Source organism: Plutella xylostella, chromosome 7 (genome assembly GCF_932276165.1).
Source record: "Plutella xylostella chromosome 7, ilPluXylo3.1, whole genome shotgun sequence".
NCBI classification, from domain to species: domain Eukaryota; kingdom Metazoa; phylum Arthropoda; class Insecta; order Lepidoptera; family Plutellidae; genus Plutella; species Plutella xylostella.
In genome coordinates this window covers 995,925-1,011,197 of record NC_063987.1, presented here as the reverse complement: position 1 = coordinate 1,011,197, position 15,273 = coordinate 995,925, and the positions used below count along the sequence as shown (strand labels likewise).

The 15,273-nt window shown below is 38.2% G+C and overlaps 1 protein-coding gene across 2 annotated transcripts; it reads right to left on the bottom strand.

Moving 5' to 3' along the window:
* Positions 1–7,785: 7,785 nt before the first annotated feature.
* Positions 7,786–15,273, bottom strand: LOC105391973 (src substrate cortactin). Of its 2 annotated transcripts, XR_007266468.1 has the most exons (13): positions 15,084–15,273; positions 14,395–14,534; positions 13,881–13,967; positions 13,529–13,638; positions 12,912–13,066; positions 12,025–12,125; positions 11,544–11,619; positions 11,017–11,190; positions 10,719–10,787; positions 10,330–10,617; positions 9,807–9,857; positions 8,828–9,381; positions 7,786–8,169 (listed from the first exon to the last, which is right to left on the bottom strand). XR_007266468.1 is itself a non-coding variant. In XM_048622123.1 (12 exons), the coding sequence occupies exons 2-12, from the start codon at positions 14,532–14,534 to the stop codon at positions 8,077–8,079; spliced, it is 1,473 nt and encodes a 490-aa protein (XP_048478080.1). In that variant the 5' UTR covers positions 15,084–15,273; the 3' UTR covers positions 7,786–8,076. The 2 variants fall into 2 exon arrangements, 1 of the variants encoding a protein (XP_048478080.1); XM_048622123.1 differs by lacking the exon at positions 8,828–9,381 and having other exon boundaries at positions 9,678–9,857.

The window sequence follows — 15,273 nt, the reverse complement described above, 5'->3', positions numbered from 1 at the left end:
TCGGAGTCAGGCTGCTTGCCCGTCATTCCTTTGCCTCTTTGGGGTTCCGTGGCGAAGAAAGAGGAACGAACTAAGGCCATGGTTTTTTTTGTGACTCAAAAGACAAGAGGTTACAAAGGACAGGATTAAGTCTAATTAGCTTTGAGAGTTGAAATCTAAATTAAAAGTGATGTAAATAATGGCACCCAAAAAAAGATAGGCTTAAAACTCTATGCTACAGAACTCTTTCTACGCGACCGGAAGTTGGACTTGTGAGTAATATTTTTCGATTTGGTGGCAAAGGTTACAGCCTACAGGTGGCCCGCACGTGACGTCCGCTGGCGTGCAGGGATGAACGCTTGTTCTGAGGTTTAATGAGAATGTTCGTTTGTTACTTGGGGACGTCACTCTTCTTGTCGTGACGTGGAAGTGGAAGGACATACAGGTGCTCGTATTACTATATATTTGGAAAAGTCCTGTAATCGGTACTTACGCCTTCGACTCGCCATTCTGAACAACTTTTGAGAATTTGCAAGAGCATCAGCAAGAAAAGCGTTAAAAGAAATACCTCGTGTATTTAAGTGAAGTTGATACTTCTAGGTTTAGATATTAATGTAAATAAATTGCTTGGGTTCAGACAATCTAAGGTTTCTTTGAGTTAATCTGGGGAGTCGCACAATATAAAAGAGTTCATGCTTTTAGCAGTTAAAAAATTGGACCTATTTATTATCATTATTATTCGATGTGAGAAGCAGATGTTTGGCTATATAGCTATGCCTACCCCGTAAGGGATGACTGTCAAACATAATATGAAAGTAATATACCTACCTATAAACACACATACTATTGTAGTTATCGGAATTATGCCCCGGACTCAGAAATATATTTATTAATAAGTTTAGAACAGCATCATACGAACACAAACAGAACTGTCCATTTTATTTGAGTTATGAATGAATAATTAACTTTCGCGACACTCCAACAAGTTGCCCTTTGCATAATAATGATAGAGTTTAATTCGTTTTTGGTTCACAAAGACAAATTAGCATAGGTTTTGTGATGTGCATGGTTTTTAACGATTTGGGGATGCACAAAAGATATCCCTCTTGAGTGAAATAATGATCAAATATTTACTTACGTCAACCGCACCTTGGGCCAGCTAGCTTACCCTGACTAATTAAATCCTTCACCATAATGACAACGGCAACGATACATGATATCTAGTTAATCTGCACATATTTACGGCTGAAGAAGCATACTTATAAACGTAGACCATACGTGAGGAATCAAAAAGACTCGTAGCGGTAGAATACTTGTTTCAATTAACTAGATCATTTGTCATAAAAATATTTTGTTGTTAGTAAAATTAAATAAAAAGACATAATTCCGGCGGAGATTCGCTAAACGGTAGCCATTCCTATAAAACTTGTCAAATTACCTACCATCTAACTGCTAACGTTAAATTATAAAATGGAGTCCAAAGTTATTTTATTCGCAATGAAAAGGATTAATTAATATGTCCTCTAAAGACCAGCTGTGCCTTTACAAATTATGAATAAATTAGTTTTCAGTGTCTTTGTGTAAATTACTTCCTTGGTTCAAGGAAAAGTATAGAAAAGCGGCAAACGGCACTGAGTTTAAGGATGTCCACCAAAAAACCCCCATTTTGTCTAGGTTTTACCTTTACAAAGTTTATTTCAATTACCTATTGATACGCCTTATACTAATATGCACCCTTAGGGGGTAGGTTTATTTATAATAGGTTACTGTACCAACTTTTCCAGTGGTAGGTATATTTAGTCTTAATTTAACAAGAGGCTGCTGGACTCAACATTCGAGTACCAGACCCTGTGTTTGTTTAATTTATCGATTGAAGTTGCCAAGTGTTCACAGTTTACTATTTTTGCGCTCAATCTACGAAATTAGCAGCTTTACTTTGCTGGTCTAGTAACGTAGAAGAAGTTAAGGTCACGCAAATTAGTACGCTGCACAATTTCTGTCATCAATATAGATAAAAAATTAAAACGTCGATAAATTGGTAGCTAATAGTCAACAGGTAGCGGACACATCTTATCTTGACATCGCACTCTATATCCATTAGCATGATTAATTCAGGTAAACACGTTTAGATAGCAGTGGCAACTGACGATTGACGCTGCCACCTCTTATCTCAAAGGCTCAAAGGATTCTGCTCCAAATTACAATTGTTGACGTAGTCCATATTTTGGTCATGATAAACGGACTTTTTCTGATACAGTTCTATTCAATTCGATGTAAAACTAGCTATGGTTTTCTGCTGATTCACTTTATAACATGCAGTTGTGATGTTAAGAGCTTAGAGCTTAGTTACTTTTATAGATTGTGTGACTTTTAGTTGGTGGAGCAACCAAACTCCAGCTTCACTCTGACTTAACGTAACGGTTATTAAGTAAATAAATGTTATGTACATATATATGTTACTCATACATTACACATTTAATCTAACATTTCAACCCTAAGTATCCACCTAAGTATATAACAAATTTAAAATAATTAATATTTTTTACTGCTTTTACATTTGCCCATTTTCTCACTTGAGAATGTCAAGTTAAGCGTGTACGAAGTTAAATTTTGCTAGATTTACTCAAATGAGAAACTGGTCTATAGTCTTTATATCTACACAACATGAACATGAGATATTCATGGTTTAATAAAAATGGTAAAGCGCGAATCAGCATAAGATTATGACGGGCGGAGGCGGCTGAGTTACTGCCACTTGTATTGCACTTACGTAGGGATGTGCTTTTGTAAGCTCTAAAAAGTTTCCCCATGGGAATTTCTGAGATAAGTAATACATCTCCTTGAAAAAAATGACTATATTGAGAATCTGAATTTGAATCAAACCGTTTAGGCGTGAAAAGAGAAATTCAAAATAAAACAATACTGTACCTATAGGTACATGCAAACCCTAGAGTCGATAGTCGATCATAGGAACTTCGTCAAAACGAAGACGACGATGTTAAAATTAAATACAGGTTTGCGTTGCTTATGACCTTAGACACTGCTGAAATTAATATCGTATCACTGAAAAACACTTGAACAGAACTGCCTGCCTTCACGTAGCTTGGTGGTTTCATTGGCTGACTACTGTACTGTAGGTAGGTGGTGTAGGTACTGAAATGACAAAAAATAACAAAAAGATTGTCATTTTTCCCAGTTTTTTTTTACTTTCCCTGATTTTCACATCACATCTCTACAATCTCTAGCCTCGAAGATGTGAGCGGCGTGTGAAGTGTGGATCAGATCTCGTCATAATGATGTAACCCTGTGGAGTGTAGAGACCAACCAATGAGATTAGCAGCTAAGACAAAAGAACTTGGAGGTACCTACAGATGCAATTACTGACCAACCTGTGCGAGTAATATCAGGCCTGTGTCACTCCGCGCGTGGGCGGCGCAGGCGCCAGCCTGGCGCCTGCCGCCTCGAGTGGGCAAATCTAGTCGGCTGCCGCAAGCGGAAGACGATACACGCGCGCGCTATTTGTTCCTATTTCGTACTAGTTTATAAATGTCGTATTTAGGTATTTAAAAATGGACATAAAAAGAAAAAAAGCAGCAAAAAAATACTGTGCCGTATTTAATTGCTTAAATACGGATCGAAATCCAAATTTAATTTTTTTTAGATTACCAAAAGATGCTGACAGGTAAAACTAATCTAAGTATTTTATTGATTTCTTCTACGTTCCTTATTTGAAATGAAATTAATACGAACTACAAACCCTTTTTTTCTCCATGTTGAACAAAGTCTATTCCAATTTTTTTTTCGTTAAAGTATTAAATTTACAGACACAACTACCTTCAAAATGTATTAATGAATCGATTATAAAATGTGAGCTGAGTGGGATTCGTGCTCAACTAAACTAAAACAGAAAATCATGATCAATTTCATCTCAATATTATCACACATTATCAAACATTTTTTGACTGAAGTAAATGTTTTACGTAGATATAGATATCTACCTCTTTCTTTTACTTTTACTTCAAATAATAGATCTATGAATAGGTTTTTAACTATGAAATTGCCGTAGCTTCAACTAGTCATTTCCAATAGAAAATAAGTTTGGAATAGCTTTGTATTCTAAATTCAAATTATTTTGTTTTAATATCATGACATTCTTTTTACAAACTCAGTCCGTTGCTTAGTAAACGTTGAAGTCTGTGGTGCTGAGGCAACCCTAAGGTGGCTTCTTTTTCAATGCGTATAACCACGTATAACTTATTATGCACCGTAGTCCAGTGAAATAAGGCGCATATTCCCTCAAAAATAAATTGGTAGGTAAGTAAATAAAAACGTGTGCAGCTGGAGCGCGATCTAAATTAGATCTTATTGCTTATGGGATGGAGTCATATTTCTTTGATAGCCATTGCGAAGATGGACTTCTGTACCTGGTACTAGTTATTATTCTGTGGTAATATCTAGCAATTCTAGATGTTCCTATACCTAGGTTCGGTAGCTTATACTGGTCGAGCTGCATTTCTGAATCTTTCACAAGTATGTGAATGATATGTCTGTTACGTTGTATGAAATACTTACAGAAAATATGTTGTACCTACCGGTATTAGAAAGCGATACGAAGTGAAAAGGTCACCATTTTTCATATCAAATGCATATAAGTACCTAACATATATTATTATGCTCACGCCTGTAATCTCGGAAGGGGTAGTCAGAGATGACTCGCAAGCGAGTTTTCGCTGTACTCACGTCATAGGTGGCGAGTTTTTTTTTTTATAAGAACAATGGACTTATACATCTTGAACAAAATTTTAGATGTTATTTACCTACTGCTTACCGAATTCTATGTATGTAAGTACCTACCCATTCGAACCAACCTAAGTAGGTACTTAGGTACATATCCAACAAAATATAATAAGTACCTTTGTAAGCATATTATAGAGCCGAGGCAAAATCAAAATAACAAAATTACAGTCTTAACAATCTCAACATCCGAAAAACAGTGATTTTGTGGACAAATTGGTCGCCCGTCAAAGGAAATTAAAACAAATTAGGTAATTAAGAGTCAAGCTAGCGCTCCATTGAAATTTCTTTAACCACTAGCCTTTTCAGTACTCCCCTTTGAAAAGGGCAATAATTAGATATTTTATTATCATAACTACGTCATCAGTACCAGTAGGTGCATTCAATGATATTTTAATACGGACTAGATGGAGTGTCAGTGCAAGAGAAAAGTCTCGACAAATAACACCCACTTCTAAGTACCACTACTGAACTGTTATTTTGAATTAGTTCGAATAATAAATTGAATGCGTGGCCCGTACAATAGGCTGTCCCGTCAGACATTTTTATTTTATTTTAAGACCTCTTAAAAGTTGAGTATTGGGTCATATATATCATCACTATAGTTTTTGTTATTTTAAAAATATATATCTTCAGGGCTCTACTGATGCTGAAATTTTAAAAATTTTGCTTTTTTTTAAATATCCACCATCTCTAATTTTGACTTCTGAACTAAATTTTACACAATAATGTGCTTTTAGTGTATGTGAATGTAATAACAAATGTCAAGATCATCGATATTTGGATTAGAACTTCAATTTCAATCGTGACTAAAGAGCGAGTTTTTCAATTACTGAAGTTTAACTTCGAAAAATAGCTAAAATAGAAAAGATACCCCTAAAAACTAGCAAATTTATAGCTATTACATAAAACTGAAGTGTTTTATCGAGTAGGTATTCTGGAAATAAAATCGACTTTCGTGTCTGTATTTTTTTTTCTTTTGTATAAAAGTTACAAAAATTCAAAGTGAGGTAGAGCCCCCAATATTATATAAAATTCTTTTTTTTTTACCCATTCGTAATCAGTGTAATATTACGCAAGTTTTGGTGCCTCTTGTAATACTGCAAACTAGAAAACGAAAATTCCCCATACTACGACGGGACAGCCTACCGTACAAGGGTCTAGTCTAGTGTTATATTGAGATTTTTTGCTCTAGTCGAAACGTCAAAAATACAATAACATAGTGGAAGCTCTATACGAGTAACGCAATGCCCAATCTTTGGTATTGGTACTTTTTTTCTGTTTTGCTAAGTTAGCGATGTTGGACTCAGAAACATGCGGGGATAAAAACCGAGAAACTGAGATTGGGTTTTGTAAAATCAAAATTGGCATTCATCACTATAAAATAATTATTTATTTCATTCATAAACTATAAAAATGTGTATCATATTCATAAAACGCACAATTTGGCATTGAATACCTTATCTTACACATATAGATGTACAGAATATAATTATTACAATTTCAAGGGATAAAAAGTTGATGACATTAACATTAGAATATAACATCTAACTAGTGCTAGCATTCAATACGATATAGGTATTCATTTGAATATTTTTTTTACCTTTTTAGGGTAAAGTAGGTATTATACCCATAAATAACCATAATTATGCTAACGATGAATCTACCTATTGTATGAAATAAGTCGCCAACAAAGTTGAAACCCAATTCCTAGCCAAGATTATGGCAATGGCATAATGTACATTTATTGTACCTACTTACACCCATGACTGTGCCTGTTTCATAATTTCAGAAGAAAATTAATCATCAGATAAAATTATCACACACACACGCACTCACGCCTTGTACTAATGTACTCCCTTGCGGGGTAGGCAGAGGTGCATTGCTGCACCCACTTTTCGCCAGAGTGTTATGTTAGTCCCAATGTAATAGGGGGCGGGCCTATTGCCATTTTACGGGCACATCCAAGACCCGAGAACAAATATCTGTGTTTAAACAAATATCTGCCCCAGCCGGGAATCGAACCCGGGACCATCGGCTCTGTAGTCAGGGTCACTAACCACTACGCCATTCGGTCGTAAAATAAAATTATCAGACTGGTAGTTTCCCAGATACTTGTTCAGACTTTATGTAACGGTATAAAAATGACATAAATCTTTTTTTGTAAAACGTAAATAATCATAATAATAACATAAATGCGTAATACTGAGTCTGCGAATCTCGTAGTCTTGGGGAAAATAATACAGTAGATATTATATAATACAGTAGATATAAAATTGCAATCAAAATTGATCGACATAATTATATACTATCATCTTTATAAAATGCTTTTGAATTAAAATTAAGCTCAAAAATGCTTTAATCATTCATACGAAACAAGGTACAGTAATCCTTAACCAAATCAGTCAAAACATCAAAATATTTCGTTTAATATATTTTACCTTTTTTGGTAAAAACGACACGATGATACAAAAAGCACACGCTTTTAAGGTTTAGGTCTACATTATACTCAACATCTGCTAAACAGTAAACATGTGACTTACTTATCGTGCCTCACATAGGTAAAGCCAGGACTATGAAAGATATTTTTTTTACTTTTTGAGGTACTTTGTAAATGTATACAATGCAATATCGTTCGTAATAATTCAAGATTCAAACATTTATATCATAATTCTACATCTAAAGCAATTTCTATATCAATTCAACGTTTCAAAAATTCCTTACTGAGGTAAATATAATAGTTTCTTTTGATCATAAGCATCTGTTAGTGATATTGGAAGAATAGATTTAGGTAAGTATTTATTATTTTTTCCACATTTTCGTCACACACTAAACATCCTATTGCACGAATGTAAAAATCTAACTTACGATTAATGGAATTATAAAGATGAAAAGAATACTGCGCAAAATCTATTTACATATTTTTCTTTATAATTATTACATTTTGTATTATTTGTCGTAAATTTACCTTATAATTTTCAATAAATTATTCCAAATGGGAACGTTTTTTAACCATTAAGCTTGTCTATGTCTGACCAGTAAATCATTCACATACGGATTCGGCCCCATTGGTGCGTTGTGCTGTGTTACGTCGAATCGGCGTCGTGAACATAATTATATTTTTAACGACAGTTCCAACCAAACCAAACGAACCAATGGGGCCTCACACTTATCCTTTTGCACTTCTTATGTCAAGGTGTATCAACTAAATCCAATATATTTTCATTATAAAAATATAGCATTAAACAAGATAATCTGTACAGTGTTATGAAACATTAATTGTATGGGAATGTAAGGGTGAGTTTACACGGGGCTCTTGTCGATCAGTTGCACGTAGTTGGCTGGGAACAGTCCGTACGCGCCTTTACACAGCCCCTGCCACCAACCCTCGTCGATCTGAAAAGAAAATATATTATTTATATTTACCTTGCCAGTCATAATGTTTACAGGTGATGTTTCAAACTCTACATGACCGCTGTACACATAATATTATACTATTTACGTAGGTCTATAGTTATTATAGTTTACATAAACAGTTTCATTATAGATTCCGCTAGAGGCGCCACTTTGTGAGCGAGAAAAAGTAATCCAAGGCTTGTAGAGTTAGGGCGTATTGAGTTTTCTTGTGGGGTTACCACCACCGAACACTAGCTATTCACAATCCTTAAGCATCGTCGCTCGCTTGTCAAATCTGACAGATGTTTGTCAGGCGAGCGACGCTGCTTATGGATTGTTAATTACTAATGTGTAAACGGTAATCATAAAGGTGGTGATACGGTATCAGGAGCTTAGTTCTAAATAAGATCTGACAACTTTTTGATAGCACAGGCTACATTATCGAAATCAATAGTATAGAGCGTGGGACACCCTCATTCTTATATGCTTCGCATACCTATAGTATAGAGCGTGGGACACCCTCTTCCTTATATGCTTCGCATACCTATAGTATAGAGCGTGGGACACCCTCTTCCTTATATGCTTCGCATATGCGTGTATGTAACTTCCATGGTGCGGTTCCCTGGTAGAGATTGCTATAAGCAACAAGTACACTGACCATGATGATGTTAGTGATGACGTCACCGGGGTCGAAGCTGATCTCGTCGCGCGCGGCCGCCTGGTAGTCGTAGAGCGCGCGCGCAGTATACCCCTCCTCTTCCTCGTCGGCCAAGCTCGCGTCTCCCGCCTCGCTCTCCCGCCCGACCCCGGTACGACCTACTTACTAGACAAGCCACTACACACAATATATAGAGTATGTATACACATTTATTTATTTACTATATGTAGTGTGACACCCTCGACCTTAAATGTGCAGCATACCTATAGTATAGAGCGTGGGACTCCCTCTTCCTCATATGCTTCGCATAACTATAGTACCGAGCGTGGGACACCCTCTTCCTTATATGCTTCGCATATGCGTGTATGTAACTTCCATGGTGCGGTTCCCTGGTAGAGATTGCTATAAGCAACAAGTACACTGACCATGATGATGTTAGTGATGACGTCACCGGGGTCGAAGCTAATCTCGTCGCGCGCGGCCGCCTGGTAGTCGTAGAGCGCGCGCGCAGTATACCCCTCCTCTTCCTCGTCGGCCAAGCTCGCGTCTCCCGCCTCGCTCTCCCGCCCGACCCCGGTACGACCTACTTACTAGACAAGCCACTACACACAATATATAGAGTATGTATACACATTTATTTATTTACTATATGTAGTGTGACACCCTCGACCTTAAATGTGCAGCATACCTATAGTATAGAGCGTGGGACTCCCTCTTCCTCATATGCTTCGCATAACTATAGTACCGAGCGTGGGACACCCTCTTCCTTATATGCTTCGCATATGCGTGTATGTAACTTCCATGGTGCGGTTCCCTGGTAGAGATTGCTATAAGCAACAAGTACACTGACCATGATGATGTTAGTGATGACGTCACCGGGGTCGAAGCTAATCTCGTCGCGCGCGGCCGCCTGGTAGTCGTAGAGCGCGCGCGCAGTATACCCCTCCTCTTCCTCGTCGGCCAAGCTCGCGTCTCCCGCCTCGCTCTCCCATCCGACCGGGGATATGACGACTGTGGGCTGGCGGGTTAGCTGTGGGGTAGTGGTTTGTTAGTAGTTTATTCAAAACCTACAAACAGAAGAAATAATAGTCGGTTTATTATAATCAACCCGCGCGATTCGGATCCATTGTTGAAGTCGATAAACTCGTTCTACGTTCATGCTCGTTACACCAATTACCGCTTAGTATTCATCGCGAATCGTTTTTATCTACGTCGATAACGGACCTGTGCAGCGGGGATATGCAACAGTTGAAAATAACTCGATGTACAGGGTCTTGCAAAAGCGGTATATCAAGCCGAGATAGGCTATATTTTAGTCTCAATGTCATTATTAGAAACTTTGTCGACGTGAATTTTTTGTATGGAGTGCCTAAGCACATTTTTACCGATGAGCTCTTGAGTCACTATTTATGGTTAACTGTATACAATATTTGTTGTAACGATTACTTCAAACATACAGACGACTCAAAACCATTCTATTCTTCCAAACACAAAACCCTCACCTCCTCCTTTTCCTCCTTAGGCTCTCCCACCAACGTGACATCAGGCAGGTTCACAGCTTTCACTTCTTCAACGGGCGTCGGCGGGTCCACACTAGTCTTCATAGCTTCCACCTGTTGCTTCAACACTGGTTCCGCCTGTTTCACCACTGGGGTTACAGGTGGGGTAATTTGTGCTGGGGTAACTGGGGCTGGGGTGACTGGGGTCACGGGTGGGGTTGCGGGTTGCGGGGTTTGTGGGGTTGGCGGGGTCGGGGTTGCTGCGTCTTCTTTCGCGACTCGGTCCTTTTCCTGTTGATGGAGATCGGTTATCGTGTTAAATTATTGATCTATACAATAAAAAGTTATATTTTCTTTTGTCGTCGAAAAAGTAGATGGTATTATAATCTTACTTTTTGTGAAAGGTCTTTGTCCATTTTAGTCCTCTGCTCCCGTATCCTCTGTACAGATTGTAGAGCTTCCTGAAACAAAATTCAAGATTGAAATACAATACTTTATAAAGATTATTATTACCTATAATAATCCTTGGACAAAGGAGGAATTGTATCATTGTACTTCTCGTCTGTCGGTAAATATATCTGACATACTAAAACACTCTTCCGCACCCTCCATTTTCATATTATTCCCGAGGAATAGGATTTAGAGGCAGAGGATTTATACATAGAGTGCATTTTTTTCAGTGCTACATACCTGTTCCTTCTCCTTGGCCATGTTCTCGAACTTGTCCCGGATGGAGCTGGGCTTGGCGCCGCCGATGTCGGGCTTGGCCCGTGTATGAGTTGTCCCCACTCGCTCCACTGCCGTGAAGGGAAGGGCTGATTTGTCCACGCGGTCGGTCTCGATGCCGAATTTACCACCGAAGCCCTGTGGTGGGGGGTGAAGTTGGTGATTATAGTATAGTGACTTGTTTGTTCACTCAGGGTGACTTGCACGAAACATAAACGTATTTAAATCTATTGCTCGCTTGCTTTGACAGTATAAGGCCAGAGCAAGACAGTGATAGATTTAAATACGTTTAAATATTTCGTGCAAGTCAGTTTCAATGGTTTATTCATTCACTGAATTCTGGAAAGTTAGGTAAGGTAACATTGCTGATAGTAAAAAGTTGCACTGAAAGCGATTTCAGAGAGGCGTGGATAGCATTTAAACTACGTACATAGATCACTGATAATAAGGATAAGACGAGGAAAAAGAAGAGGTAGATGTTTATTGATTACCTTGCTATGGTCCATTTGGCTGGAGTGCTTGGTACGACTCTCGTGGTGGTCCCAGCCAAGGGCAGAGGCATCTTGTCTGAAATATACATACATTATTTTTAATGTGCTACGAAAGGGGACATTTGTGTCAGTTTTTCGTTATTTATTTTAAGCACAAGGTTTGATTTTCGACAGTAGACATCTTCTTAGAAATTAAAATAGAATGTGTCTCTGTTTCAAGTATAAGTACATCCGGAATCAGGTATACTCTTAATTACCACCACACAACTGTTTTCAAAGACTGCTGAAATTTTCTACTTCTGAGAACTTTTTGGCAATTTTTTCGAATTCGCTGTGTTAATAATATAGTATTATATATTAAGTCGGATGCTTCAAAATCATTCCACCAGTTGTACAATAACTTCACCAACTGTACACAGCACAACCACCATGACTTGGACCTTTTAATGGTCCTTCGAGCCGGGCCAAGCCACCTGCTTACCTGTCGGTCTGCACGCCGAACTTGCCTCCGAAGCCGAGCTTGTGCTCCGTCTGCGAGGGGTGCGGCGCCACCGCCTCGCGGTGCTCCCAGCCCGCCGCGCTCTGGGGGGATAGATCATAAGTTTATATACAATGTGTTGTTTTTCGAACCCGACAAACTTTAAGGGTGTATTTTACGAGTGATTTCAATTTCGAGAAAACACCTCTCATATGTGGGGTCAAATCCCAATGTTCTAGAAATGGCGGCCATTTCAAAGTTTTAGATACTTCGTTTTCATAAAAAATCATATCTCGCGATTTAAACGCCTTACGGACATGAAATAAAATTAATTTATCCGCAAAATGTCATCTCTATGTATAATACACCCTTAAAGTTTGTCGGGTTCGAAAAACAACACATTGTATAAAAGTATATTTTACAGTATGACCACCAAGTCACCAACCCGCACTGGCCCCGCGTGGTATACTAGGCCTTAAGCTGAGGCCAAACCTGCGCGACCAAAGCGACTGACGCTACCCATATACATCTATGGCGCTTTGCATACCTACGCGAACACCTAACCTAAACCTACAGTCCTACTAAGTCCGTCGCGCGGTAGACGCTCCCGCTTCGCAGTCGCTTTGGTCGCGCAGGTTTGGCCTCAGCTTTAAACTTCTTCGAGAGGGTTGTCGGGTAAGTGGGCAACCTGACTGTCAGATATTTTCAAGGTGCCCGAAGGCCTCTAACTAGGCTATCGACTGCTGCCGAAACAGCAACCGGGACCCACGGCTTAACGTCCTGTCCGAAACACAAAAGCGTCCAGAAAACCACCACTTGAAATTAGTCACCCATCCTATGATCCATCTCGACCACGGACGCTTCAGAATATCAAACCTATCAGAACGTACCTTATCAACCCTGTCAGTCTGCACCCCAAACTTGCCGCCGAACCCCTTCGAGTAGTCGGTCTGTGACTCGTGCTTCTCCGTCTTGCCGACGTAGTCGTGTCCCACCGCTGAGGCGTCCATCCGGTCGGTCTGTACGCCGAACTTGCCGCCGAAACCTGAGGGTGGTAGGGGTTCATAACGGTAAAGCTTGGATTGAAAAAACTGCCAAAAAGAGTTTTTATTACACTCGCCATTGAGGATAAAACGATAAGAAAAAGGATAGTTTAATGACGCCGTCTTCAATATTCAAGTACATTTAACAGCACATCAGAATATAACCAACTAAAAAAATATATATTGGTTTTTTTAATTAGTAAATGATTAAAAAAATGGACTTTTTCATTGCTGGCAAGTGTATTAATATAACTTAATACACATACCATAAATGACCATTTTCATCCAACCGTTGTTGGCTACACGGCGGACCATGACAGAAAAGATTAATGACAGCAATCTCCAAATGCACATTTTGCATTTATTAATGTGTGAAAAGGGACGATTCAAAATGAAATATTCCACTGCCAGCTTAAACTTTCCACATTGGTCAGGTTGATGACTAACTGACTAGAGTATAATACCTTGTGCATAGTCTTTCTGTGAGACATGTTTCTCAGTTTTTTCGATGTAGTCGTGTCCGACCGCAGACTTGTCCATACGATCCTGTTGGACGCCAAATTTACCGCCATATCTGAAAATGAAAAATATTTTTTTGTCCTATTTTTCAAGGATAGCTCCTTCTTTCAACAGTTCAACAAACAGGCCGTAAATAGTCTATCGAACGTAGGCCTCCTCTAGGTCTAGGTCTAGTATTTGTAATGTTTGGCAGGCAGGGCGGAGATATAATAAGTAAATAAATATCCCTAATTTTGAATACTTTCTCAAAAAACTATCATTGATTATTTATTGTATAATTATTATATTTTTGCATACCCAAAAGATGGCTTCGGTCCTTGTTCATACTGCTTCTGTTTTGACACTTTATCTGCCTCCAAAACCTCCTCTCTTAGCTTTGCCATACTGAAAACCACAATTATAATTATATTATGTTATATTATTAGTCATAAGGTCAATGTGTTACAGAAATAACTAACACCCACAGGAGTGCTTTTATCATATCAACAACAGGATAAATAAAACCATTTCCAACTACATTCAATAAATGGCAATTTGCATATTTTGTCACTTAATAATCAAAATAGCATTACTACAGTATTTCAATTTAGTCCATAGGGTTAAGGTTAGGTAAAAACATTAGTCTTGCTCTAGTTTAATTTTAACACTCTAAGAAAGAAGAAATTATATTAAAATTTGCAATATGGCTGGAAGCTTTTGCTTTTTCGCAATAAGCCAGCCCTTGTATGCTTTTACTGTGTATTCATTTGTGATTTATACTGTGTTTTGTGTACTTACATTAAAGAGTTCATAAATAAACAAATAAACCTACTCAATAGCCTCCACATTCCGGCCACCAGGTCCCCATCGCTGCTCGTGCTCGGTGACATCATTGACAAAGTCCGGGTCGGTCTCCCAGTCATCACCTTCTGTTGGGGCCACCGTTGTCACATCTATACCCGCTTTCCACATCTGTAAGGACACATAGTGCATTTTATTAATTGCATCTTCATACACAGATAATTAAAATGGGGTGAATACAGGGTTCTGTATATTTACAATTACTGAAAAATTATGAAACACTGGTTATTTTGGGATTTACCAATAGGCAAGGAAATACATTATACAAATTGTCCTGTTTCAGTGAGTAAGAAATCTCTATGTATCTAACAAACAATGACAATATGAGTCACCCAAAGTATGACTGTAAAAGCATACTGTAGTCTTCATAGAAGAACCTGATAAAAGTTTAATCTTTATCTTCTTAACCGCCAAGCACGATCATCGTATCAATTTACTATGATTACATCACTAAACCAAGATAAGTGTTAGGTTTTGTCTTGTTTTAGATAGAATAAACCACCCACATAGCAATATTTAGGGCAATGATGGTAATAGAAATAAGAGAAATTATAATGTAAAATGTGGACTTACAAACAAAGAATCAGATTCTAAACACTGTAATGTAAGTGCTTCAGCTTAAATACTAACATTCTTAAAGGATCTACAGGATTTACTGACCTTTTAATTGCAATCCCCGAGACCGGCCCTTTTCTCGGTTACTTTACGCGTAAGCGATAATTTTCGCTTACACAAATGTATTCACTTGTAAACACTGATCTATTTCAAAGTTACAATCGGTTAAAACAGGCTTTATCGATAAGAAAACAGATAAAATTGCTCAAAATTAGAGGAAAATACAGCCAGTCAG

Bases quoted from the DNA above. Each gene is read 5' to 3' on its own strand.
- LOC105391973 (XM_048622123.1), bottom strand. From the start codon at position 14,534: ATGTGGAAAGCGGGTATAGATGTGACAACGGTGGCCCCAACAGAAGGT. The intron at 12,126-12,911 runs GTACGTTCTGAT...CTATCCCCCCAG, and splicing joins AGACTGACAGGGTTGATAAG to AGCGCGGCGGGCTGGGAGCA. The intron at 10,788-11,016 runs GTATGTAGCACT...ATTTTGTTTCAG, and splicing joins TGGCCAAGGAGAAGGAACAG to GAAGCTCTACAATCTGTACA.